At 44.7% G+C, this 26,844-nt stretch overlaps 1 protein-coding gene across 1 annotated transcript in view; it reads left to right on the forward strand.

Moving 5' to 3' along the window:
* The first annotated feature begins 295 nt into the window (after positions 1-295).
* CHMP4B (charged multivesicular body protein 4B) overlaps positions 296-26,844 on the forward strand; it is a 49,662-nt gene continuing 23,113 nt past the window's right edge. The window contains exon 1 of the mRNA XM_021688958.2: positions 296-676. Within this exon, the coding sequence (XP_021544633.1) occupies positions 487-676 (190 nt within the window). The 5' untranslated portion in view covers positions 296-486. The remainder of the gene's footprint in view (positions 677-26,844) is intronic.

Here is a 26,844-nt window from a genome sequence, read left to right on the forward strand (position 1 = left end):
TGGGATAATGCGTGTAAAGCACTTTGTACAGTACCTGTATCATAGAATGTGCATAACGCTAATTAATGTTTTAAAAAATACTGTTATTTCTCTGTCTGTCCTTCTACCCCTACAGGACGGGTTCCAAGGAGACTACATTTCCCAGCATGCCACCTCGCCCTTTGACTCTAGCTAGACCAAAAAGACGCGCCGACGAGAGCCTCAAGCCGGAAGACTATAGTCTCCCGGCGTGCAGTGCGCCTCCTTCCATTAGATTTGAGGCACAGCCGGCGCGTTGCTCACCGGGAGTTGTAGTCAGCGACGTATTGCTCTGACGCCGGCCGGGCCGGGCGTGGGGGCCTGTGGGAGGTGGAGCGGCGGGGCCCAGCTGCGGGGCGGAGGCGGCGGAGAGGCCTGCGGAGGCAGGGAGCAGCAAGGCCGGGAGCGGGCGCTGGAGCCGAGCCGAGCCGAAGTGGGCGGCGGAGGCCGGCGTGGCGAGCAGCCACCATGTCGGTGTTCGGGAAACTGTTCGGGGCAGGAGGGGGTAAGGCCGGCAAGGGCGGCCCGACCCCTCAGGATGCCATCCAGCGGCTGCGGGACACGGAGGAGATGCTAAGTAAGAAGCAGGAATTCCTGGAGACTAAGATCGAGCAGGAGCTGACCGCCGCCAAGAAGCACGGCACCAAAAACAAGCGCGGTGAGTCGGCCCGGTCCTCTCAGACTCTCCTTAGGCTCCCCGGGCCCGGACTCCACCTTCATCAGACACGCCCCAGGGTCTGCCCCGACCCTAGAACGCTCCCCGGTCAGACTCCCCTCAGGCCTTTCCGGACACCTCCCGGTCTGGCTCCCTTGAGTGTCTCTTGGGGCCTTGGACTCCTCCACCATCAGACTCGCATTCCTGCCTTTTCCCCTCAGGCTCTCCCCTCTCCGCCAGGCCCTTTCAGACCCTGGTTTCACTGCACTGCCCTCGGCCCTCCCTGGGAGTCCGTTCTCTCCGCCTTCTCCTCTCTCAGGCCTGCCCTCACCCACCTTCGTCAAACTGCCGTCTTTTTCTTATTGGCTCGTTTCTGCCCCCCATCCTAACTCTTGTGTCCTTCCTTGTCCTACCCCTGCCTTCCCCTGACCCCTCTGTGGAGTCCATGAGCTGCCCCTGCCCTCTCCCCATCTCCCTGACTCAGAATTCTCCTTGAGAAGCCTTCTTGGTGGAGAGGAAAGGGGACTGGGGGAGAGGAGACCCCTGGTTCCGTCTCTATTTACTTGCTGAGCGAACTTAACAAGTTGCTTTCCCTTTGAGGCCTCCTTTTCCACGTCCATCAGCGAGTGCCTTCCAGATTCGTGATTCACGGCTTGTTGCCTCATAGCCAGGTCTTATCAGAGTTTCTGGTAGCATAAGCCTTCACGGGTGACTCACGGCTTCCCCATCCCTCTGAACCAGAAATAGGGACTCCATTCCTCCATTGGCAGTGACTCCTTCCCAGTCCCCACTCCTGGGGGTCAGGGTGGGGATAGTGAACCTTGAGGCATGCTCAATATACTTCCTGTTGCTGTATGGCTTTCTGGGCAAGTGCTTTGTATTCTTAGGGTGAATGTGACAATGCTTTAATAACTGTAAAGCAGTTTAGAAGTATCTGATCCTTTTGGTGTTAATGACAGTATGAGAGTGAACCATAGAGTGACAGTGCCTCCCCCCAGAGAGGGAGGCAAAGGTGAGAGGAGTTGAGGAGCTGCACAAACAAGTATTTAATTTAGAAGTCTGCTAGTCATTAGCCACGTGACCTTGAGCTGGTTATTTTACCTCTTTAAAAGGAAGATCATGCATTTACAGTGCCCAGCACCTAGTAGAGGCTAAGTAGATGTTTTTTTCGTTCTAACAGAAGAACAAAATAGTCCATCCTGAGGATGCTCCTTTGCTGATAGTCAACAAATACTCTGGAAAATTTTTTTGAGAGCTTCCACCCTTATGCAAGAGAAGATAGAAACAGGAAAATAAATGAAGATAATATTGTCTAGTGGTGGTGGGTGCTTAAAAAAAGAAGAAGACCTGATGGGGAGTGATGGAGTGGGTAAAGGGGTGACACTTTAGATAGAGTGGTCAGGAAAGGCCTCTTTTAAAAAGTCAAGTTTGAACTGAGCCTTGAGAAGGAACCAGCTCTGTAAAAAGCTAGAGGAGGAGCCTTCCACGCAAGGGAAGACAGCATAGGAAAAGGCCTAGAGGTTGGCCTGTTCTAAGAAACAGACCTCTGTATCTGGAATGTAGCAATCGAAAGGGAAAATGGTATGAAATAGGGTGAGGAGGGGCACCTGGGTGGCTCAGTCGTTAAGCGTCTGCCTTCAGCTCAGGTCATGGTCCCAGGGTCCTGGGATCAAGCCACACGTCGGGCTCCCTGCTCGGCGGGAAGCCTGCCTCTCCCTCTTCCACTCCCCCTGCTTGTGTTCCCTCTCTCACTGTGTCTCTCTGTCAAATAAATAAGTAAAATCTTAAAAAAAAAAAAAAAAAAAAAAATAGGGTGAGGAGTGGACCTTGGACTTCCTGGTAGAGTTTGGATTTTATTTCAAATGGGTAGAAAGATGTTGGAGGGTGTTATCCAGGAGTGTGTCCTTATCATTGATAGAGTTTAAAAACACCATCTGGCTGCTCTTTGGAAAGTAGACAGGTGTGGGATGAGAGTGGGAGCAAGGAGACATGAGGTAGTTGCTGTCATCCATTTGTGGCCTGGACTCCAGTTATAGATAGCCCTGGAGGTAGAGAGTAGGGTTAGATTTTGCTGCCTCTAGCTTTTTTTCTTTGATGACTCTCCCTGGGTCAGGATCCTCTATTGTTCATTAGAGTCATTGTTTTTACCAGTCTGCATTTTGCAATGCTTTGCCCATTGCAGGGTGGTGGGGGAGGAAGGTATCACTTTACCTCATCTCTCATCTGAGAGGGCAGTTCTTCTGAGGTCTTTTGGTCTGGAGCTGGTTTAGTTTTTGCAGTTTTAGAGGTGATTGGATTTGCTTTCAAGAGGCTTGGAGAGAGGGTACCAGCAGACAGTGGAGGACCAATCTTAGTTGTAATAATTTTGCTGAAAGCAGCGCGTCTTCTTGAGTTTGCCTGAGAGGACAGGAGCTACTATAAGCTTGCCCTTCTTTTTAGCATGTTCTGGGGGAAAGGTCTTACCTGCTTATTGGGATAGAGCTGTGAGGTATTAAACCACCACATGCCATTCATTTAGTCACTTACTAACTTGCTACTGAGGCAGGAACTGGAGAATCAGATGAAAATACACTGTGCTTGCCTTCCAGGAACTCAGGATTGGTAGTGGGTGTGTTTTTGTTGTAGTTTTTGTGTGTATGTGTGTGAAAGAGAGAGTGAGAGAGAGAAGGAGGAAAAGGAGTAGGAGGAGGAAGGGGGGAGGGGAACATACCAGTCAGTGCTGAAATGTATGTACATGGGTCTGAGGCTGCATAGGAGGAGGTTCCTGTCTGGAAGGGAAAGGGCAAGGGATGCTTTACAGAGGAGGGAGGGTCAGCAAAGAGTTTGGGGAGCAGTGAGGGTGTTCGTGGGGTGAGACAGCAGAGAAATAATATTGCAGAGTGTCCTGTAGCCTCAGGCCTCAACCTGGAGATGCTGAGGAGCCACTGGCTGTCTTAAAGCAGAAGAAACGGATCAGCTTGGATTTCCAAAGAGCACACCAGCAACAGAATAAAAGTAAGGAGTATAGACCAATCAGGAAGGGGCTGGAGGCAGGAATCCATTAAGACATAAGGATAGACTCTCATAGACATGATTTGAGCCATAGATTTATCACTTACTAGCTGGTGCCTTGGGGCTGGTTACTGCACCTCATATTCCTCCTCCGTGAATAGGGGTACTAGTATCTCTTATTGGGTTAAATTGTGTTATGTATGCAAAGCTCTTAGCACAGTGCCTGCCATATGGTAAGCAATCAATAAATGCTTGCCATTATCATTATTATAAGGAGACTTGTAATTATTCAGGTGGAACAAAGGGCCTAGAATAGAATCATGGAAAACTAGATGAGAAGTAATACAGTCAGACTTTTCTGGAGGAGAATCAAAAGAAGCTTGGTGATTTATGGGACTTGTGGGTAGGATGAAGGAGGGAGGAGTTGAGGACAATTCCCAAGTTGGACAACTGGGTGGATGATGATGTCATTAACCAAGTTAAGAAACCCAGAGGAGGAGCAGTACCTCATAACTGTGTTGTCCTTTGAGGTTTGTAAAACTTTTTTCATGAGTCTCAGAGCATCCACTGAAACTGTGAGCTCCTCCAGGCAGGATGTGATGGTTATGTTCATCACTATGTCCCCTAGCATAGTGCCTGACATATGGTTATGGTTCAGTAAATATTTATTAAATGAATGGAAACCATCTTTTGAGTATATTTTGTTATTCCCATTGTACAGAGAAAAAAATGAGGCTCAAGAGAGGATGTAACTTGACTCAGACACCAGTTCTTCTGGTGGCTATGGGCATCTTGTGTTCTATGTACTCCCATAATGGCTGAAGGCGTCATCATTACCTTTGTCATCACCCATCTCATTAAACACTCACTTGTGCAAGGTGTGGTGCTGAGTTGGGGGGAAAGAAGTGAGATAGGACCACGCCCTGCCCTCTTGCCCTGCCACGCCATGCCCTTGTGGTGTATACATTGGAAAGATGATAAATTGTCCTTTAAAACCTCTGAAGCTCAAGTAGATTATTGAAGGGTGCAAGTGTGTTTTAGTTAGGGTCCTGGAGCAAAATTTGGATTGGGTATTTTTTCCAAATTCCTTTTCCTTTTCTTTAGTCATGTATTCATTCTTAAGCATATAGCATGCTCTTGAACTGTGTCCCAGGCCCCATGCTCAGTGCTGGAAATACAGAGAAAACAAACATGGTCCCTGCCATTCAAGGGACTTAAATATCATCACTTTCCTTTTCTATAAAGTAGAAATAATATTTATCTCACATTACTATGGTGAGGATTAGCTAAGAGAATATATGAAAGTGTGACACATTGTGGATATGAAAGTATACTTTTCTTTCCTTTTCTGATAAAGTTATTGCTGCTCAAATTTCTTTGGTTTGATTGTCAAAATGGAAAAGTTCTTTCACTGAGAACTGGATGGAAACCATTCTAGGTGAATTGACAAAAATCACTCAAACTTAGGTCTTTTTTGGTACCTTTCTACAGTGCCCTGTTAGTTTTCTCTAAGACAGATGGTCAAATATCAAAGATTTTTTTCTTCTTCAGGTGTTGTAACGAGTTATGAAATATCTACCTAAGTGATTCAGATTTCCTTTTTTTCCTGTTTAATAAAGATGAAAACAGTTTGTAGAAAGGGTCATATTTTAGTTTAACAAGAGAACTGTATGAGATTGGGAAATGGGTATGAGACTGGTATCTCACACACCCTATACCAATACATTTCTGTTGGATTTATGGACGCAAATCAGTTCATTTACAGTTTAATTTAGGTTCAGCGGAAAATGTCTGATGGATGCAGAGAGGCTATGTGCTCACAGGAAATACATCTTCATTAAGTCCTGTTCATTGCTGGAGCCAGGGTGGCTCTCTCATGTTTAATAAAATTGCTTTGAAATGTTAGCATGTGGGAAGACATCTTAATAAGTTATATTTATAATCAGTGTGGTCTTTTGGTTCTCTAGACTCAAGGTATCAGGTTGAAAAGTACAGCATCTTGGGGCACCTGGGTGGCTCAGTTGGTTAAGCGTTTGCCTTGGGCTCAGGTCATGATCCTGCGAACCCTGCTCAGCAGGGAGTCTGCCCCTCCCCCTGCTCTCTCTCTCTCTCAAATAAATAAATAAAATCTTAAAAGAAAAGAAAAAAGAAGAGTACAGTATCGTAGTGGTGCATGTGTCAGCAGGATCTCCTCTTCCAGAGGCCCTGGGACGGAAAACCCAAAACCCACCCAGGGAACTAAGCAGTGGGAATTTCCCTTAGTGATGCTTAAGTTTCTTGTTTGAAGAAACGGTTGGCCAGATTGGGTTTGGTTTACTTTTTAAGACAGATGGAGTGTCAGAGAGGCCTCATGTGTTGGCTCTCCAAACATGCTGGTGCCTTTGATTCAAACGACAAAATCTTTTTTGCCCCATTTGGCAGGGAGATTAAATATTTTTAAGTGTCTGCCAGTAGGTTTATAATATGGTTTGAAATTCAAGATAGATTTTGTTTGGAAGTTGAGCTAAATGTGAGGACCTTTGAGCCTGGACTGTTTTGCTCAGGGAAATTTAGTGTTGTCCCTGGTTGGGTTTGTGTGCAAAGAGCAAGGTCTTGGAAAACAGCCTGTGAAGATGTGTGCGAGCCCTACATCTCTGAGGCAGAAAGCCAGGACCTGATTTGTTTTCAGTGGTCCAGAGCCCTGAGGTGGAGCCAGGGCCTGCTGGGAGAAGGGAAGCTCTCGGGGTCTTGAGGAATTCCTTTGGGTAGGAAAGGTTTATGAAAACTTGGTTCTCTTGCCCAGAATTGTTTTGTGCTGTGCTGTTGCCTTTAAAAGAGTGAGAGAGAGGATATTCAAAAACAACTTTAGATTGGTCATTTTGAGGATAGATGGTGTATATTTAGAAGGAAAATTTGAACTTAGCAACAGGAAATAAGAACAGACCTAGTTGGATATAATCTGGCCTGGTTTTAAGGTGTTTGGCTCAAACCAGCAGATGTTTTTTGAGTTCATTCTAGGAGGAAAGCGGCATGATGGTTTAGGCAAAAGATTTCTCAGTTTGAATGCTGACTTCACCACTCACCAGCAGTACCTTGGCAGTTACTTATCCTCTCTGAGTCTCAATGTCCCCATCTATAAAAAGGGAAAAATAATACTTAGGGTTCTTGGGAGGATCTGGAATAAGTTGATATATGTAAAGTGCCTAGCAGAGTGCCTGAACATAGAAGAGATGTAAATGTGCCCTTGGTTTCCCAGGTATAGTTTTAGGCACAATAGGGATATAAAGATGGATGAGACATTACTTTCTTCCTACAGGAGCTCACAATTCAGTGAAGAAGACTCATACAGTTACAAGTAACTGATAAAAGGCAAACCATGGTAAATGTACAAATGAAGTATTAGAGGAAAATACAGCAGGAATAGATTAATTCATCTCTGAGGGTTGGCAGGTTCATTTCACCCAGCCACCCATCCAATGCCCAAATTCCCTTTGCAGTATTCCTGCCAAGCGATTAACCTTTGATTGAACCTCTTTGCTGACAGGATTTGTATTAGCTGTTCTATCCTCCCATACTACAGCATCGTCTGTTTTTGGATAGCTCTGACTATAAAACCACTTTTTTTCTTTGGAATGATCTTTCTTCCTGTAGTGCCTATTTCTAACAGGTTGAGGTGGTAGCTCTGTAGGGAAACAGTTTGGGCTAGTGGAAAGAATGTGGGATCTGGAGTTAGAAGGCTTGGGGCAGATCCTCGCTCTGACAGTAGAGGATTGTGAACAGTGTTTCTTCTATCAGGAAAGCTAACTGCTAATGCTGTCTTTTGGGGGCCAAAGAGAACAGGTCTAATCCTCCTTCAACAAGACATACTGGGGAAGATGGTACTTAATGTTTCAAGCGTGCACTTCTCTGGGACAGATCTCTGTTCCATTGACTCTTTGTTGCCAGGCATTTCTCTTCTTTCCTTGTTACCCTCCTCTGAATGTGCTCCTTTTTTTTTTTTTTTTTTTTTTAAAGATTTTATTTATTTATTTGACAGAGAGAGACACAGCGAGAGAGGGAACACAAGCAGGGGGAGTGGGAAGGGGAGAAGCAGGCTTCCTGCTGAGCAGGGAGCCAGATGCGGGGCTCGATCCCAGAACCCTGGGATCATGACCTGAGCCGAAGGCAGACGCTTAACGACTGAGCCACCCAGGCGCCCCGAATGTGCTCCTTTTTATCAGTGTTGCTTTTAAGTTGTGGAGTGGGCAAAGCTGAATCTCTAAATATTCCAGCCAAGGTCTGAGCAACATAACCCGGAGTATACAGGGCTAGCCATTTGTCTAGGAATTAATTTGGTTCTATGTACTGAATGGCCCTGATAATTCCCGTATCACTGAGACTTGGTGTTTTGTTTTGTTTTGTTTTTTAAGCAGATTTTGCTTTCCAGTGCCCTTTCGTTAATAAAGGAATGAGCATCTAGTAACTAGTGAAAGTTTGGCCTTTAAGGAGCCTTAGCTGAAGGATTGAATGATTTAAGTTCTTAATAAAAGCTGGCTTGATTCTCCCTTAGCTGATATTTCTAGTTCTACCTCCTCCCTCTTCCATACAGGCCAAAGCTGGCTGGAGGGTTATTTGAGGAATGCAGGAAAACTATACATCTTTGTGGTCATGGCTCAAAAGGTTAATTGTATGGTATATTGGAAAAGGTGATGGGCTTAGGATCAGAAGACCTGCACTCATATTCCACCTCTGCTGCTTGCTAGCTTTGTGATCTGCAGCAAATCTCCTTATATCCCTGAGCATCAGCTTCTTCAGCTGCAAAAACAGTACATAGTATTTACTTTATAACTTTGCTACTCAGCGTGCAGTCTATGGAAACATTTGGGAAAGTGTTAGAAATACAGATTATCAGGCCCTACCAGCCCTACAGAAGCAGAACCTCCATATTTATGAGATCCTTAGGTAGTTTGTATGCACATTAAAGTTTGAGAGACATCTCTCTGTAGTTATTGTGGAGATTAAATGAGAATAGTGGGAATTTTCATGTGCCCATGCCAGTCAATATTCATTCCTCACAAGGAGACACTCAGGGATGCTGTCTCCTTGGTCAGTTTGCTCACTTCTTTGGCTGCTCAGAGATTGAACTCTTATCCAGCTCAATCTTTTTTCACATACCTTCAGCTACCTCTAAAGCCAGTGAGGTCACAGAGTGTGATGGTTCAGTAGAATCTGCCTCCCCTCCCTTTGAAAAACTTGAAGCACTTGTTCTGCTGATGGGGTAATGGCCTTCTCCATGAAAGACTTCCGTCATCTGGGTAATTGACACGTATTCAGTCAAGCTGTCGGTCACAAGGACCCACCGGCAACCCTGGTGATAAGTTAGGGGCAGTTCCCATCCTTAGTAAGCACTGCTGCCTAGTTGGGGGACCAGTTGGTAAAGAAAACATTTCTACCCAGTAAGGCTTGTGTAGAGTGCCGTAAGAACCCCAAAGAGGGATTAACTCCACCTGGGGGCTGGAGGGTGGCTAGAAAATGAATTTTTTGAAGTCTTACTTTTTTTTTTTACCTTAAATGATTTTTCAGTGAGTTCTGATTTCTTGGTTCAGTGGCTTTGTGGCTGTTCCTGTTCTGTTTATATGGCATTGGTAGTGTTCTAATCCACCAGTTTTCTGCATCAGGAAGGACAGATGTTCTCTGAGAGCTTGGTGTGTTAGGAGCAATCTGAGATGCCATGTGGATTTCCAGGCAGTGAAAAAGACACAGCCTGGCCCAGTGGATCCTACAGTTTAACAGATCTGAGGCTCTTTCAGAGAAAAAGTTATCACAGCCACATAGCCCATACATTTTTTTTCATTGGAGTCTTAGTACCATCCTAAGTGTTCCTTTCAGGAACTTACGGATAAAGTAAAACTTATGGATAAAGTAGAAAGTTCAAGGAGCTTCTCAGCCAGGAGAAAGGGAGTTATATGGGATGATGAAGTATAGATGATGGCAGAGGATCAGTGCAGGGAATTCCATCATCAACTTGCCCTGTTTGATTCTATAAAATGACATTTTTCTGGATTTGGGGTGATAGTGAATCAAGCACCACACTTCTCGGGGTGGTAGGTCTGGGACTTGGCACAACCTGCTGAGGAAAGTTTCCTCCCATTGAACAATCGGGGCAGTTGAGTTTGCTCAGAGCTGGAGACTACGAGTCCCAAAGTAAAAGTTGAGACATTCACCTAGTGTTTCCTGCTCAAGTGTGGGGCTTGTCAAATGATCCTGCTCTCAGAAGGCCCATACTCTTGGGGGGGGGGGGGGGAAAACTTAGGACAGGGATAATTACAGTGCAAAATTGGCTGTAAGTGCCACCCACATGAGCACCCTAAATGGAGCGTAGTGGAGATTTGAAGAAGGGAGCAGTTCTCCAGTTTAGGGTTCTCAACAGAGAGATGACAATGTGATCTTTTGTGTTAGTCCCTTTTTTTTTTTTAAGATTTTATTTATTTATTTATTTATTTATTTATTTATTTATTTTAAAGATTTTATTTATTTATCTGAGACAGAATGAGAGAGAGAGAGAGAGCTCATGAGAGGGGGGAGGGTCAGAGGGAGAAGCAGGCTCCCTGCCGAGCAGGGAGCCTGATGCAGGACTCGATCCAGGGACTCCAGGATCATGACCTGAGCTGAAGGCAGTCGCCCAACCAACTGAGCCACCCAGGCGCCCCAAGATTTTATTTATTTATTTGACAGAGACACAGTGAGAGAGGGAACACAAGCAGGGGGAGCGGGAGAGGGAGAAGCAGGCTTCCCGCTGAGCAGGGAGCCCGATGTGGGGCTCGATCCCAGGATCCTGGGATCATGACCTGAGCCGAAGGCAGATGCTTAACGACTGAGCCACCAAGGCGCCCCTGTGGTCAATTAATTTATGACAGAAGAGGCAAGAGTATATAATGGAGAAAGGACTGTTGGGAAAACTGAACAGCTATATACAAAAGAATGAAATTGCACCACTATTTACACCATATACAAAAATTAACTCAAGGGGTTAAAGACTTGAATGTGAGATTTGAATCCATAAATGGAAGAGAACATAGGTGGTAATCTCCTTGAGATTGGTCTTAGTGATGTTTATTTGGATCAGACTCCAAAGGCAAGGAGAACAAAAGCAAAAATAAACAAATGAGACTGCATCAAACTAAAACACTTCTTCGAAGACACTGGAGGAAGCCATCAACAAAACGAAAAGGCAGCCTACTGAATGGGAGAAGATATTTGCAAATCATGTATCTGTTAAGGGGTTAATATTCAAAGTATTTAAAGAACTCCTACAACTCTTAACAACAACAACAAAAAACCTATCTGATTAAAAGATGGGCAAAGGACCTGAATAGACATTTTTCCAAAGAAGATATCTAGGTAGCAATAGGCACATGAAAAGATGCTCAACATCACTGATCATCAGTGAAATGCAAATCAAAACCACAGTGAGATATCACCTCACACCTGTCATAATGGCTATTATCAAAAAGACAAGAAATAACAATTGTTGGTAAGGATGTGAAGAAAAGGGAGCCCTGTGCACTATTGGTGGGAATGTAAATTGGTAAAAACACTTTTGGAAAACAGTATGGAAATTCCTCAAAAAATTAAATATAGAGGGGACGCCTGGGTGGCTTAGGCGGTTAAGTATCTGCCTTCAGCTCAGGTCATGATCCCGGGTCCTGGGATCAAGCCCCGCATTCGGCTCCCTGCTCTATGGAGAGCCTGCTTCTCCCTCTGCCTGCCACTCCCCCTGCTTGTTCTCTCTCTCTGTCAAGTAAATAAATAAATCTTTTAAAAAATTAAATGTAGAACTGCCACATCCAGCAGTTCCACTTTGAGTATCTATCTGATAAAAACAGAAACATTAATTTGGAAAGATATATGCACCCCCATGTTAATGCAGCATTATTTATAATAACCAAGATGTGGAAATAGCCTAAGTATTAGTCAATAGATGAATGAATTAAAGAAGATGTGGGGTGTGTATTTGTGTGTGTGTATGTGCGTGTGTGTTTATTTCATAAAAAAGAATGAAATCTTACCGTTCATAACAACATGGATGAACATTGAGGGTATTATGCTAAGTGAAATAAGTCAAACAGAGAAAGACATATTTCATGATTTTACTTATAAGTGGAATACAAAAAAACAAAATAAAAACCCCAGACTCATAAATACAGAGAACAGAATGGTGGTTGCCAGAGGGAAGGGGGTTGGGGGAGCAGTGAAATGGGTTAGGGGATCAAGAGGTACAAACTTTTAGTTATAAAATAAGTCATGGGGATACAACGTATAGCATAGGGAATACAGTCATAATATTGTATTAACTTAGGACAGATGGAAACTAGACTTATATGGTCATCAGTTTGCAATATATGTAAATGTCACAATGTATCAGATGTTAAATCACTATGTTGTACACATGAAACTAATATTGTTTGGTTATATTTTAATTTAAAAGATGAAAGTTAGCTAGAAATTTTTGCTTCATTCACAAACCCATTTGATAAATATATATTAACTTGAGCTGTGTGCCAGATACTGTCCCAGTTTATTGGGTAAATGCAGATGAAGACAGGTCATTGCCTCTGAATGCTTACAATCCAGCAAGAGTGACAAACAAGTAATCAGATATAATCAGGGTACCGTGTGATCTGTTCTAGAACCATATTCAGAATACAGGATATGCAATGGAAGGAACTGAAACAGTCTGTGTGTGTGTGTGTGTGTTGATTGAATCTATATTTTATTAAATAGTTATTTTGGAGAGTAATAGATTGTTAGAGAGGAAGGAACTCAAAATGTGTAAGTGCTTGAAACTTTAAATTAATAGAAAAACTTTTTGAGAAAGAAAACCCAGGAACATGGAAATATATGCAACACTTTTAAAAAGCACTTTGGATCAGGATCTGTTGTGGGGACATAAGAATGGATACATGTTTAACTTAGTTTAGTCATACAAGAATTAGTTTTAGAATACTAAAGTACAGCTTATTCTGATAATTATTACAAATTTGCTTTACAGTTGTCTTACTTCCTACAGAAGGAAGTAGGAATAAACTTGAGGAATGATTTACTGTTTGCATAATCAAGAACTGTAAGTTTCTTGTTTGTAATCTTTAAAATAGTTGTGAAAGCAAAAATTATACTTGTACATGTGTGTAGCCTGGCTGCTGTTCTCTGCAGAGGTTAAAGAGGAGCTGGTACTCAACAAGGCCATCTGAAAAACTCCCCATTGGGGTGAGGCGTTTGATCAGCTCTGTGTCCCCAGAGTTCATTAGACTTTGAAACATTGACTGACAAGGGTGACATTTAAAACTAAAATAATTGCTGGTTTCTTAATTCTCCATCAAGTGGATCAGTTGCTTTCACCTCTCCAGAGCATTTTTCCCTTTAGAATCTTGTGCAAGGTCAATGAATGGTTGCAGATTGCTTAGCAAGTCTGGAGTTAGAAGATTTGGGTGTTGAGTTGTAATGAGCTCTGATAGCCTTCTGTGGCCATGTCCAAGGGGGGAGTTAGGATCAGCCTGGCATCCAGCATGTTGCTTTTAGCAGACAGCGGTAGGACTGGTGGCTGCAGGCAGCCCTTCTCATGTTTAGATTTTAGAGGTAATTTTGGAGGTGTAAAGGGCAGAGCAGTATAGAAACACCTTTTCTTAGGTTCTTTTCATCATTCATCAAATTGTATTTCAAAATAAAAAATATTTTCAGGAGAAAAATCTTCAGAAAATGAAAACATTCCCCCTATGTTTGGGAAATACCATACATTTTATAAATTTGATCATGTTCTTTTTTTTTTTTCAACAGCCCATGCATTAAGTGGTATTACACCCCATACCCCCATTAGAGATGAGAAAGCTGACATTCAGATTACATGAGTCACTGGTCCAATCCAGAAGCCTTGGGGGATCCCAAGGTGGACTGCATCACAGTGGGTTTGGGTATTTTTGGTGTCCCATAGGGCCAGGACTCCATAGCCTTCAGTGCTCATAACTTATGAATGGAAAAAATCCTGTCATTGGAAATAAAAAAATTTTTTTTTTTTAATTATTCTTTACACTGTGTAAGTACAGTGCAAGTTACTCTGCAGGGAAATATTTCACATTTGTATAGGATTTTATGGCTTCCAAAACACTTTCACATACACGATCTTGTTTTGAAAGTTAGAGAAGCCTTATAAGATAGGTAGGGCAGGTTGTGATTTTAACCCCATTTTGCAGAGGAGAAAACTAGGGCTCAAAGCAATTAAGTGGTTTCCCTAGGGACTGAGTCAAGGCTAGAACCCAAGTCTAGTGCTTTCCTACTACACCATGCACTGTTCCGGCTCCCTGTTACCTAATGCTCAGTTTCAGATTCCCTTGCCAGCTTTAGCAAGGCAATGTGTCAGTAATGGGTGTGGGTCAGGTTGAGGAGGACAAGGTTGGGGGTACTCTGACTGGATTATGTTATCCACAGTGGGACTAGCGCCAGAGAGAAAGCTAAGAGGAGACTGTTGATGTGTGTCTGGAATGGTTTGAGAGCCTTTGTTCACTATATTCATTCATTCACAGTCTGCTACAGCATTAGCATTGTGCGTTTCCCAGTCTGGTTTCCATTTCTTTTGCCATAATAAACTCAGTTTCCCAGTGGTCTTTATTTTTTTTATTATTTTTTTTAAAGACTTTTATTTATTTATTGATGAGAGAGAGAGAGAGGCAGAGGCAGAGGGAGAAGCAGGCTCCCCATGGAGCAGGGAGCCCGATGCGGGACTTGATCCCAGGACCCTGGGATCATGACCCGAGCTGAAGGCAGACGCTTAACCGACTGAGCCACCCAGGCGTCCCTCCCAGTGGTCTTTAAACCAGTGTTTCTCAACGTTGGGACTGTTGACATTTTGGACCAGAGGATTCTTTGTTTGGGGGGGCTGTCCTGTGCATTGCAGGATGTTTAGTAGCATCTTTGACTTCTACTTGCTAGAAGTCCATAGCATTTCCCCTCCAGTTGTGACAACCAAAAATGTCTCCAAATACTGCTAACTGTCCTCTGGGGGACAAGCTCCTAGGGTTGAGAACCACTGCTATAGGGCTGGTCAAGCTGCACAGGTACAGCTCTAGAGCTCCAGAGACTGGCCTAAGGGTCAGTTGTTTTAAAGAGTAGAGCTGAGAGGATCCATTAGAGAACTTTTAATCCTACCCTTTTGTTGTTCTGCTGAGGGCACCAAGGTCTAGAGATAGCTCAGGGCCTTCCAGCTCTGCTTTCTGGGAGTCTGGGTTGGACTGGGACCTAGATCTGAATCCCTACTACTCAGGACTCTTTGACCAACACAGAGTTTTTCAGTCTTCAGGTTGGAGGATGCTTTTCTGGATTCATTCACCAACCCGGAGGTTTTCAGTCTTCAGGCAGGAGGATGCTTTTCTAATGCCAGAAAAAAATCAGGAATGGTCATGTGATAATGCATAGTTGTACTTTAGTACCCGTTAATTGGGAAGATCTGTAATTATCTTCAATCAGTATTTATTGAATACCCACCGTCTGTGTCTCCATCCTAGGACTGTTTCACATGAACGGTAGTAGGTGGTCAAGTGGCACTTGCTTTTGTGGTTGTGTGATATAGTCACCACTTAGTGCACAGGCAGTGCTGGGTGGGCACATTTCACAGTAGTGGGAACTGTAGTGGGAACCATGAACCCTATGTACAAGGGTTCTGTAGTGGGAACCATGAACCCTATGAGCTCACAACCCATAGGTTGGAAACCAATTGATGCATTACACCATGAGATTTGGGAGAACAGCAGGCGTGAAACTCAGGGCTTTTCTTGAAACCATGAACTCTCTTTACACTCAAGATAGAAATCTCCACAGTCTGTGGAAATAAAAAGCCAGTAGGCTACCCAGAGTCCTGCGTGCAGCTCTCTCAACAGCTATACACTAGGGCATTCGTGATAAAAGGAGAGGCATTTGGCTGGAAACAAGCTTTAAGTTCTTAGCATTAGTTGGTAAATGGTGCATGGGTCTAAGGGGAGTTTAAAATAATGGCCTTGAACTTAAGAATATGTGTTTCCACAGCCTCTCATCTTGAAGCACTCAGCTTCTCTGACAAGAAATATTACTCTTATTTCAGAGGTAAGAGGCAGGGAGGCGAGGCTGCACAAATGGTCCCTGAAAGAGAACCAGCTACTCTCAGGTTTAGGACTGGAACTCTGGTTGGCATCCAGGATGGGGCTGTTTGTTTCTGTCAGATGATGGTGGGAAAAAGAAAAAAGTTGTTAGATTAAGTTCTACCCAATTTGGCCAACATTTTGAGTGCCCACCGTGAAAGACTCCATGTGAGGGGACAGTGTAGGACACAGATCAATAGGATTTGGGACAGAGGAAGCGGGTAGGGCCATTCCAGGCTGAGGGGCTTGTGGGAGCCAAGGTACTGTGTATGTATGTGAGAGGGGAGGGGGGAAATTAGGGAGGTGGTGAGGGGTAGGGGTGGCTCAGGCAGAGTGACAGTTGGAAAGATAGGCTGCAGCCTCCCTGAGGAAGCCCTGGACCCTAAGCTGAGGAATCTCTGTGTTAGGTTGAATTTAGTGAGGCACATACTGAATGAACACTGTCTCTCAAGCAGTGTGTGGGGACCAGCAGCCGTCTTCCTGCAGCATCCTGGTGAAGTTACCCATTGGTCGGCTTTCTACCCATTATTACTTGAGAGAATGAAGTGGGTAGAGGGGTTGTTTCCTTATAAGGGAGGACTCATGGGTCAGTACCCTTTCTCTCATTACTACTTCCTGGTTCCCCTTCTGCTGGGCAACTGGGTAGAAACAGAACAGTAACTTTTTTCTGCTTGAGAGTATCTCAGTTATATGCTCAAGGTAGACAGGCAGATCTTCCTTACTTAAACTAGCTTGGCCCAGCCTCATTTATTAATCAGGTCCTTGACTGCTTCATGTTGTGCATTTCACTCCCAACTCCTGGCTGGCTCACTTAATTAGTTGTGATCTTTGAGATTATTTAATCTTCCCTTCATGTTTATCTTTGATCCAAGAGAGAGGGAGATGGGGAGAATTACTTCCCTTGGCTGATGACAACGACCTTTGTTTCTGAGGCTATACATTTCAAGGTCAGCCTGGTCTCTGTCTGCTATCCTCACAAAAATCTGAGAGCTCACTCTTTTATTACCCACTCTTTCCTGAGCTTCCAGCCTCCTGTTTGCTTTCCTGTTTCCTAGGTGCTTCCTCCATCACCCAGGATGGCCAAGCAGAGCCCTAGGACGACATCCCTCCCACCCCCAGTTCTAGTTCTGATTCTGTCAACTAGCCTCTTTGGGCAAGTGCCCTCCCTTTGTTTTTTCAACAATAAAATGAGAAGGATGGATTAAGTGAATGCTGAGATTCTTCCTGTTCTAATACTGTCTGAGTCAACAAGTACCATATTACAGTAACTCTCCAGAGGACCAGGTGTTGCTCTAAGCAGTTTTGCTGCATAAAAAGATGGAGCAGCTTCGTGTTCATTTTGTCTGTTAGCAGCTTGGGTACAGCCCTGCTCATTGTAAAAGCTGAGGGCAGCCACAGACTGTTTTGTAGAATGTGATGGATGTCTTTTTATTGTGATGTCCCTGGTTCAGAGGCCAGAGCTGAATAATGGTTTTTAGCTGCTCCCGTGAGCCGGCATCCAGGTGAGCAGCACAAATGCCAGAGGGCATCTCTCCTGGTGTCTGAGCCCCCTTTGGATCAGTAGTCTGCCTCTGACTTGACTGCCAGCCTTTTGGCAAAACAGAGGCACACATTTCTTCTGGGGCTGAGCAGGCTTAAGCCCTGCTGGACAGAAAACCCAGCAGTGACCAGTCAAGCATACTGGAGGTGCTTCCTCGTAGTAGTTCTTGACCTCCTCACCAACCCGTGTTCAGGGCCACAGGATACAAAGAATTTGTCTCCTTTGTGAGGGGAGTGGAGAAAGGAACCAGGTGGTCAGGGCTGGCCTGACTTGAGTCATCTTATCTAAATCTGCTTTTTAGGATGGCGACTGAAGATGATACTGATGTCTTGGGGGAGAGCAGTGGTCTTCTCTGCAAAGGCCTTGTGTGCTTGGTGTAAATCCTGGCACCACCATGAGCAGCAGCTAAACCTCTTAGAAATATGGAAGACATATACCCACCTGGTTCTAAATTAAGACCTTTAAAACCTCAAGCCCCTGCTAGTGCCCATTAAAAACCATTCTCTCCCTTTTATTAATTTTCATGGTACCTTCCTGTGTCTCCTAAGCAGCTCTGGAAAAATCACACAACTTTGGAGTTCTTCTTGACCATACAGAGGGAAATCCCAGGCCCAGAAAGGTTAAGTGACCTGTTAAGAGTGACACAGCTCATGAAGACAAAAATCTGGGACTAGAACGCATGGCTCTTATCTCCTCATTCCATTGAGTTCTGCTGCTTCACTGCTTCTCAACAGACTCTGGGGTGGTATGTTCCCAGAATGGTTTTGAAAATAAAATTAGTCGCCATGCAGGAAATAAAGTTGCCATGCAGAAAGCCAGCTGAGGGAGAGATGGAACAAACAGTTGCTATTTTAGGGGGTTGTTTTCTTTTGAGTTATAACTGGCTGTTGGTGGTTTGGCAGGATGGCATAGCCTGAATGGAGGATAATAAACCTTGGGGTCTTGTTGTTGCTACCTTCCTGACTCTTTGTGTAACCAGACTGTCTTTCCCTGCCTTCTAGGGGGGAATCCCTCCTATGCAAGGGATCAAAATAATTCCTACTTTTAACCCCTTGTATAGGACTCTGGGGAGGATTAGGAAGTCTATAAAGAGACCTAAGAAAAAGTTGGTACATCAATGGCAATTTTGGTGCTTCTTAATTTTTTTTTCTTTTTTATTGAGGTGTATTTTATTTATAGTAAAGCTGAGAAGTCTTAAGTGTACAGCTCAGTGTTTCTTTTACAAATGTATATACCCATATAATCACCACCCTGATCAAGACATAGAACACTTCTAGCACTTCAGCAGTCTTGATGTTTTCATAGCAGCTAAGGACTTGAGAAGAAAACAGTATTTGTTTACTCTGGCCCCCTTAAGAATCTCAGAGGTATTATATTATCCTTCTGTTACTCACTGAACATGTTTCCCAAACACCTAGTAGTATAGGGCGCTGTGTTAGGGAGTTCAGAAATGAGTAATTGTTGATCTCTGTCTTGGGCTCACAACCCGTAAGAGATTACGACTAGGACCCCAGGGAGAAAGTGAGAAGGTCTCTAAGAAGCAGCTTGGAGGAAGGAGGCGGCTTCTGGCTGGGAGAGGCAAGTATGTATATTTACAGCCACAGAATTTTCCCCAGTCCTCTCACTATTCATGAATACAGGAAAGGAGCCAGGTTATGGACTTCTAGTCCCTTCTTAGCCAGTTCTTTGCATTTTTAGACCATGTTGGGTACTTTGGAGAGGTGCAGGCCCAGCTGAAAATCTGCATCTCTGGTGTTAGCTCCGTCTTGCTTTTTCTGCTGGAGAGAACTTAGACAGTATGGAAGAGAGCAAAAACAAGGCTCTTCTCCCCACTGTGGCTACCAGGCTCTAAGGAGCTGACTTCCCTTCTCTCTCGGGTCTTAAGACTTAAAACCACAAATCTTTTTGAGTTAATTTTGGCCTGAATTTCTCTGCCCCCCCTTTGGTCAAATAGTTTAAAACATAGAATTTTCTGTGTCTTAAGTGAAAACAGACTCAAGAATGACTTTTCTGATCTGTTTTCATGTGTGAAAAACAAGTTTTTTGTTGTTGTTGTTGTTTTTTTTTTTTTTTAAAGATTTTATTTATTTGACAGAGAGAGACACAGCGAAAGAGGGAACACAAGCAGGGGGAGTGGGAGAGGGAGAAGCAGGCTTTCCGCGGAGCAGGGAGCCCGATGCGGGGCTCGATCCCAGGACCCTGGGATCATGACCTGAGCCGAAGGCAGACGCGTAACGACTGAGCCACCCAGGCGCCCCTGTTGTTGTTTTAATTGCTGATAAAGGCATATGGCTCTGTGGTTGGTAGGAGGGAAGAAGGCCATGTCTAAGTAGATGCAAGGTGATCCCTTTCTTTAAAGAAAGATACTCCCGGGCGCCTGGGTGGCTCAGTTGGTTAAGCGACTGCCTTTGGCTCAGGTCATGATCCTGGAGTCCCGGGATCGAGTCCCGCATCGGGCTCCCTGCTCGGCAGGGAGCCTGCTTCTCCCTCTGACCCTTCCCCCTCTCATGTGCTCTCTGTCTCTGTCTCTCATTCTCTCTGTCTCAAATAAATAAATAAAATCTTTAAAAAAAAAAATAAAAATAAAGAAAGATACTCCCAAGGTAGTGAAGACCAGTGCCTAAGACAGGGTTAGCATGAGGAGATACTAGTCTGGGACATCTAAACATTGCAGAGCTTTATCTTGGTACATGTGTAGATAGGAAAGAAAGAAGGGCAAATGTCTTAGCTAGGCTGCACCTTGTTCAGGTTCTGATGAATTACTGTGTCTTGGAATCATAAGAGACTTTAGATCATTTGGGTCCATTCCACAGATGAGGAAACCAAGACTTTGATTTGATAAGGGCTGGAACCAGAACCAGGTCCATGTCTAGTGGAGTACAAAGATGTTTTGTTAGAGTGCTCAGCAGGATTTCGAAGGAAGCATGGCTGGGAGAGGGTGGTTTTAGATGTGGAGGGTGAACAGAGTGACAGGAGCACTGGATGGTTCCCCCCAACAGTGGAATCAGGAAAACCAAAATGCTGGAGGTGGGAGAGGTAAGAGTGTGGAGGCAGGGAAGACTCTGAGGCTGTCAGTCATCTGACGGGGGTGCCCTGGGACCCCCATAGCAAGGGGATGTGGAGGCTACTGTGGCCAGGATTAAGGTCTTTAATTGGCTAGAGAATCTTTGGCACTTAGCCTCCTTATCTTTTTGTTTTCTATTTGACTACTTGGGGACCCTTGAGGTGTTGCTTTCCTCGGTAGGAAGCCTGCCTTCCTTTTCTTTTAAAATTTATTTGAGAGAGAATGTGAGCGATCAGGGGCAGGCAGAGGGAGAAGAGAAAGAATCCTTAAGCTGCCTCCCTGCTGAGCATGGAGCCAATGTGGGGCTGGATGTAGGGCTTAATCCCAGGACCCGATCCCAGGACCCTGAGATCGTGACCTGAGCCTGAATCAAGAGCCGGTCGTTTAACCAACTGAGCCACCCAGGCGCCCCAGGAAGCCTGCTTTCTGACATTCCTTTCTTTACATTCTTTTCTAAACAATCAGATAATAATCTATCACTGTTGGGATATATATACACACACACACACACATTTATATAATTATATGTATACATAATACACACATATTTACATATATATTATATGTATACATGATATATACATATATACATGATATACATGATATATATATCATGTATACATATATACATAATATATACACATATATCATGTATACATATATAACATAAAATTTACCATTTTAACTTAAAAAAAATTTTTTTTAAGATTTTATTTATCCATTTGACAGAGAGGGATAGCGAGAGAGGGAACACAAGCAGGGGGAGTGGGAGAGGGAGAAGCAGACTTCCCCCCGAGCAGGGAGCCCGATGCGGGGCTCGATCCCAGGATCCTGGGATCATGATCCGCGCCGAAGGCAGACGCCTAACGACTGAGCCACCCAGCCGCCCCTAACCTTTCTTTTTTAAATGTAGGCCCCACGCACAGTGTGGAGCCCAATGCAGGGCTTGAACTCACAACCCTGAGATTGAGACCTGAGCTGAGATCAAGAGTCAGATTACTTAACCAACTGAGCCACCCAGGCGCACGTATTTTAACCACTTTTAAGTGTACAGTTTTGTGTCATTTGTTTTTTGAAGATTTTATTTATTTGACAGGTTGAGCACAAGCAGAAGGAGTGGTAGAGGGAGAAGCAGGCTCCCCACTGAGCAGGGAGCCTGATGTGGGGCTCAGTCCCAGGACCCCAGGGTCATGACTTAAGCCGGAGGCAGACACTTAACTGACTGAGCCACCCAGGCACCCCTGGCCAAGATTAATCATGAGCAGAAGGGTACTTAAATTTGATGCCTGCCGTCAAGATTAACTATTTGGTCTCATCTGTAAAACAGGAGTAATAATCATAATAAGACCTGGAGTCAGACAAACTGGATTTGCGTTCAGGCTCTATCACTGACTACAACTTGGGGGAAGTTACTTAGCTTTCTAAGTTTCCATTTACAGTCTTTTGCTTTTGAAAGAGAAGGGAATGAAGATTTATTGAGCATCTATGATCAGGTATTATACTATACAAGTTGCCTTGCATGTGCTGCCTTGTTTCCTCACAGTGGTCCAGTGAGATACAGATGTTATTATCTTTATTTTATATATTTGGACACTGAGTCTCAGAATGATTAAGTGACTTGCCCATGATCACCCAATTAATAAATCTAGGGAAGAGCCTTTTGGGAATGACTATTATTGTACTTTCTGAAATGGGATTTTTTTTTTTCCATATGGATTCTGATTCAGTTAATTTTTGCTGAACATTTTTTGGGTGATAGGCATTATAGTTCATACCAGGATTATTTTATTGTCTTATCACCATTTTATAAATGAGGAAGTGAAAGCTCAAGGCTCACCCAAGATAGCCCAGATTGTAGATGGTAGAGACAGGATATGGACCCAGGTCTGCTTGACTCCTACCTCACAGTACCTCAGGATTGATTACCTGACTGTGGCCCAGTTGTTTTTGGCAGTTATTGGTAAAAATGAATTTCATTCCAGCATTAGAATTTGGTTAGCCCCAGGAAATTAATAACAATGAGATTTGACCTGAATCACAAAATAATAAAAGATGTTAAGGGAGGGCGATAAGGAAGGGGTTTTCCCAGCCATTATTAGCTTGTCTGCTCAAAAGTTTTGCAAAGAACAGAAACAGAGGACTGCCATCACTGTTATATTCCCAGGAGGTTGGAGCCAGTAACAGATTAATTATTTGTTCTCTCATTGACCCTGGGAGATAGACCAGTGGGTGTCTTGTGATTTCATAAACAGTGAGGACTGGCAAGGATAAAAGTCTCATTAGAGCTCTCCCAAAGTTATGAGGATCTCAGGCTGTTGTTGGGGTTTCTGTTCCATTGAGATAGTTTAAGAACTTTTTTAGTAGTCAGACTTGGTTCAAATAAACTCTTATGTGGAGAAGCAGTGATGGCAGGTCCTTGGGCAGTTTTTAAGTGGATGACTAGACCATAGACATTGCTTCTTCCTCATTCATTCAAATGACACATGGGCTTGAACACCTTATCTCTGCCAGACGCTGTCCCCAGAAGGTTCATTGCACTCTCTGAGGGTATGCCAGTTACAGTATAGTGTTAGTGCTTTGAGGCAGCCTTCAGCAAGGGGAGGTTCAGGAGCATGCAGAAGTGTCCTCGCCTGGCCTGGGGAGAGCGGCGGGATTGAGAAGCTGCTGTCTGCATAGGCCTGCACGACCAGTGGGAGCTAGCCAGAAGAAGGGTGAGAAGAGCATTTGAGGAGAACTGGAAGGCTGAGGAGGCTGCAGAGAATGAAAGCCATACAGGGTTTTCTAGGCAGGGGAGTGGAGTGTGTTAAAGTCTGTGTTTAGAAAGGCCACTGGTGACAAGTGGAGTGGGGGTAACTCCCACCCCCATCCACACACACTCTTCCCACTCCCTTCCCCAGCTCATAGAGCTCAACCCATAACCTTATGAGCAAGTATGCAACGTAATCCTTTTGCCTCCAAGAAACACACTCAACATAGGGCTCTACCCTGGACATAGTCCACTTGCTCTTGGGTCCTGATTGCTTCCGTTGTAGGGAGGGCCCTTCCCCTGGTGTGCTTAAGGGTTAGGGCTTAGGCTGAAGATTTGTGGGCAGAGAGGCTTTTTGAGCCTCTAAGGAAGAAGAGGCTGAAATTGCTTTCCATGTTTCAGCCTTGATCCAGGTCCACCAGAATTGGGAGGAGTGGTAAATGCTGTGGGAGGTAAGGTAGAATTGTTAACTACCCAGCTCCTCAGTCAGGGAGGGTGAGTGTAGACATAAGAGGTGTGTTCCCCCAGAGGTGAGGAAGTGCATGTATGTTTGTAAACAGGACTTTAGCCAAACTGCCACCTAATGCCCCTGACCCAGCTGGACTGGCAAGGTGCATGTAGAGGAAGAAATGGCCCTGTCCTTGTGAGATACCCTTGTGCTCCTCTTTTTTTGCCCTGAGATCCTCAGAATCTTTGCTATGTGTATCTCTCCACCATGGGACAGGATCTGTGACTGGGAAGAAAAAGGAAGAGGGAGGTTCTTACCTAATTCCTGGGGGGTAGGGTGACCGTATATAGGTCATCCAAACCAGGACACTTATGAGAGTGAAAGGAGGTATCATTAATAACTTCTCTGGTCAGCAGGTATCAACTGGGACTATCTCAGGAAAACCAGGATGTATGCTCATCCTACTGAGAACTTGAGGTAAACAGCCCAGCACAAAAGTTGCAGAGAACTGATACGAGGAATTCTTAATTGCAGGAAACAAACTGAGGGTTGCTGGAGTGGGGGGTGGGGTGGGAGGGATGGGTGACTGGGTGATAGACACTGGGGAGGGTATGTGCTCTGGTAAGCGCTGTGAATTGTGCAAGACTGTTGAATCTCAGATCTGTACCTCTGAAACAAATAATGCAATATATGTTAAGAAAAAAAAAAAGAAGAAGAAGAAGGTAGCGGGAGGGGAAGAATGAAGCGGGGGAAATCGGAGGGGTAGACGAACCATGAGAGACGATGGACTCTGAAAAACAAACTGAGGGTTCTAGAGGGGAGGGGGGTGGGAGGATGGGTTAGCCTGGTGGTGGGTATTGAGGAGGGCACATTCTGCATGGAGCACTGGGTGTGATGCACAAACAATGAATCATGGAACACTTCATCTAAAACTAATGATGTAATGTATGGGGATTAACATAAGAATAAAAAAAAAAGTTGCAGAGAGTAGAGAGTAGCAAAAAGAAATTTTAGTTCTGTTATTTTCCTGGAGGCAAGAATATCGGTGCAGAGGTGTTGCACCAGTAAAGGCGGGCATGAAGGAAGTTGGGGGCAGTAGAGCTAGGCCACGGGCATAGTAAGGAAGTAGACCTCCAAATTTGGTGGGCCAATCAAGAACTCCTGATAGATCCTCATCAGGAGACCCTGGCTTTGGGAATGTCTATCTCCTTTTTCTCAAGCTCCCTCATTTTTAATTATTTCGGGAATCACAGACCCTTTTCAAAATCTAGTCAGTACAGTTTTCTCCCAAAACTACATGTACAGTGTTTGTGAAATTTTGCAGGTTGTGGTAGGGGTCCTGGACCCCAAGTTGAGAATCCTGTTGCAGCTTCTCTGTTGTTTTTCTCTACTGCTTCGTTTCTTGAATTGGCCAGTTTGGTTTTAGTTGCAGGTGACAAAATGCCAACTCATACTGGTAAGCCCACTTACTCTTTGGAGGGAGGACTTACTGACACATGACTATGGGAAAGGGCAGGGTGGAGCTGGTCTCTCTTCCGGCATGTTGACTCATTCTTACTTCCTCATGAGTCTGGGCTAGGGCCGCAGGCTGCTGTGTTTACAGCTTTGGACCCCGGCAGGGAAAGTATCACTACCTCCCTCCACTCTCCTCTGGAATCTCCTAGCAAATTCCAGAGTAGGAGTCTGATTGGCTGCTTGGGTCTTGTACTTGTGACTAGACCAATCACAGCAATGGGGGCGGGCAGCTGTTCTGTGGCCCAGCTTGGGTCACAGGCCTACTCCACCCTAGGGCCAGGGAGGCAAGGTTTGTTTGTAGAGGCTTGGGGTTTGAGGAGGTTGATCCTCAGGAAGCAATTGCCCCTGCACTTTTCTCCTCCTTCCTGGTAGAGCTCTCTGCTCCTGTTCATCCATTCTTTCCCAGCCCTAGCAGGGCTTGTGGGGAAAAACTAAAGACCTGGGTTCTGGTCCTTGGACCACCCTCTACCAGGGGTCTACTGAACATACACCCTGCTTGTGCCTCCCTGGGTCTTAGTTTCCTCCTCTGTACAAACAAGATTGGATTTACTCTCCAGAAGTGTGTTGTCCAGCCAGCCATCCCTCACTGAACACTTCGGTACTATGTACCGAGAATACTGAGATGGAAAGACAAGTCCCTTCCTCCCAGAGTTCACATTCTTGCAGTGTGAATTTAGAGAGATGCATTAGGGTTCCAGGATGCTGAGGTTCTGTGCCTCCATTTTTTTGTGGACCAGGGAAGACTGTTCTTTCCCAGAAAGGCACCAGCTAACTGTGGCTCCTCTTGCCCTCCATTCCTTGGAAGCCGCCATTCAGTCAGGGAGGGTGATTTGTCTCTACCCACCTCATCATGTCTGTCTGATTCTAAAAAGAGAAAATGCTGGTTCGGTTTTCCCTCCTGCTTTGGAAAAACATTTCCTAGTGTTATTCTGCTGGCGTTCCCCTCTCCCCTCTCCCCACTTCCCCACAAATGACTTCAGCCCCAGACCTCTGTTGTCATCTCAGTTGCCAGGGTGCTTTCGTGCTTGTTCAGGCAGAGGGGGCTTTTGTTGGCATGAATTCAGCTGGAAGCAGGGGAAGAAAAGCCAGTTGGAAAAGAAACATTTCATTCTAGCCTGGGAACAGAAACCAAGGGCAGGCTCTGCTTTTTCTCTGTCCTAGCCAAGAACCTGATCACTCCAAGTGAGCCGGGCTGAGAGCATACAGCCTGGGATGTGGTGGGTGGGGGAAGGAGTGCACCCCGCGCCTTTACTCCACAGGTGGGACCAGACCACAGTTCCAGTGCCAGGCATAATTGTTCTTAATAAATGTTTGCTCTTTTTCTTTTTTTTTAAGGTTTTATTTATTTATTTGAGAGAGAGAGAGTGTGTGTGTGTTAGGGGTGGGGCAGAGGGAGAAGGAGAAGCAGACTCCCTGCTGAGCATGGAAGCCTAAAGCAGGGCTCAATCCCAGGACCCTGGGATCTTAACCTGAGCTGAAAGCAGACCCTTAACCAACTGAGCCACCCAAGTGCCCCAAATGTTTGCTCTTTTATATATAATTGCCTTTTCATGTCTGGGGATGGAGCAGAAATTGGCTGTTTAATTATTTAAGTTACTTTTTTGTTTGTTTTGATTAGATCGACATGTAAATGGTACATAATTTTAAAAGTGCTTTCTCTGGGGGCACCTGGGTGGCTCAGTCGTTAAGTGGCTGCCTTCAGCTCAGGTCGTGATCCCAGGGTCCTGGGATCGAGCCCCGAGTGG

Source organism: Neomonachus schauinslandi, chromosome 10 (assembly GCF_002201575.2).
Source record: "Neomonachus schauinslandi chromosome 10, ASM220157v2, whole genome shotgun sequence".
In the NCBI taxonomy this organism is placed as follows: Eukaryota; Metazoa; Chordata; class Mammalia; order Carnivora; family Phocidae; genus Neomonachus; species Neomonachus schauinslandi.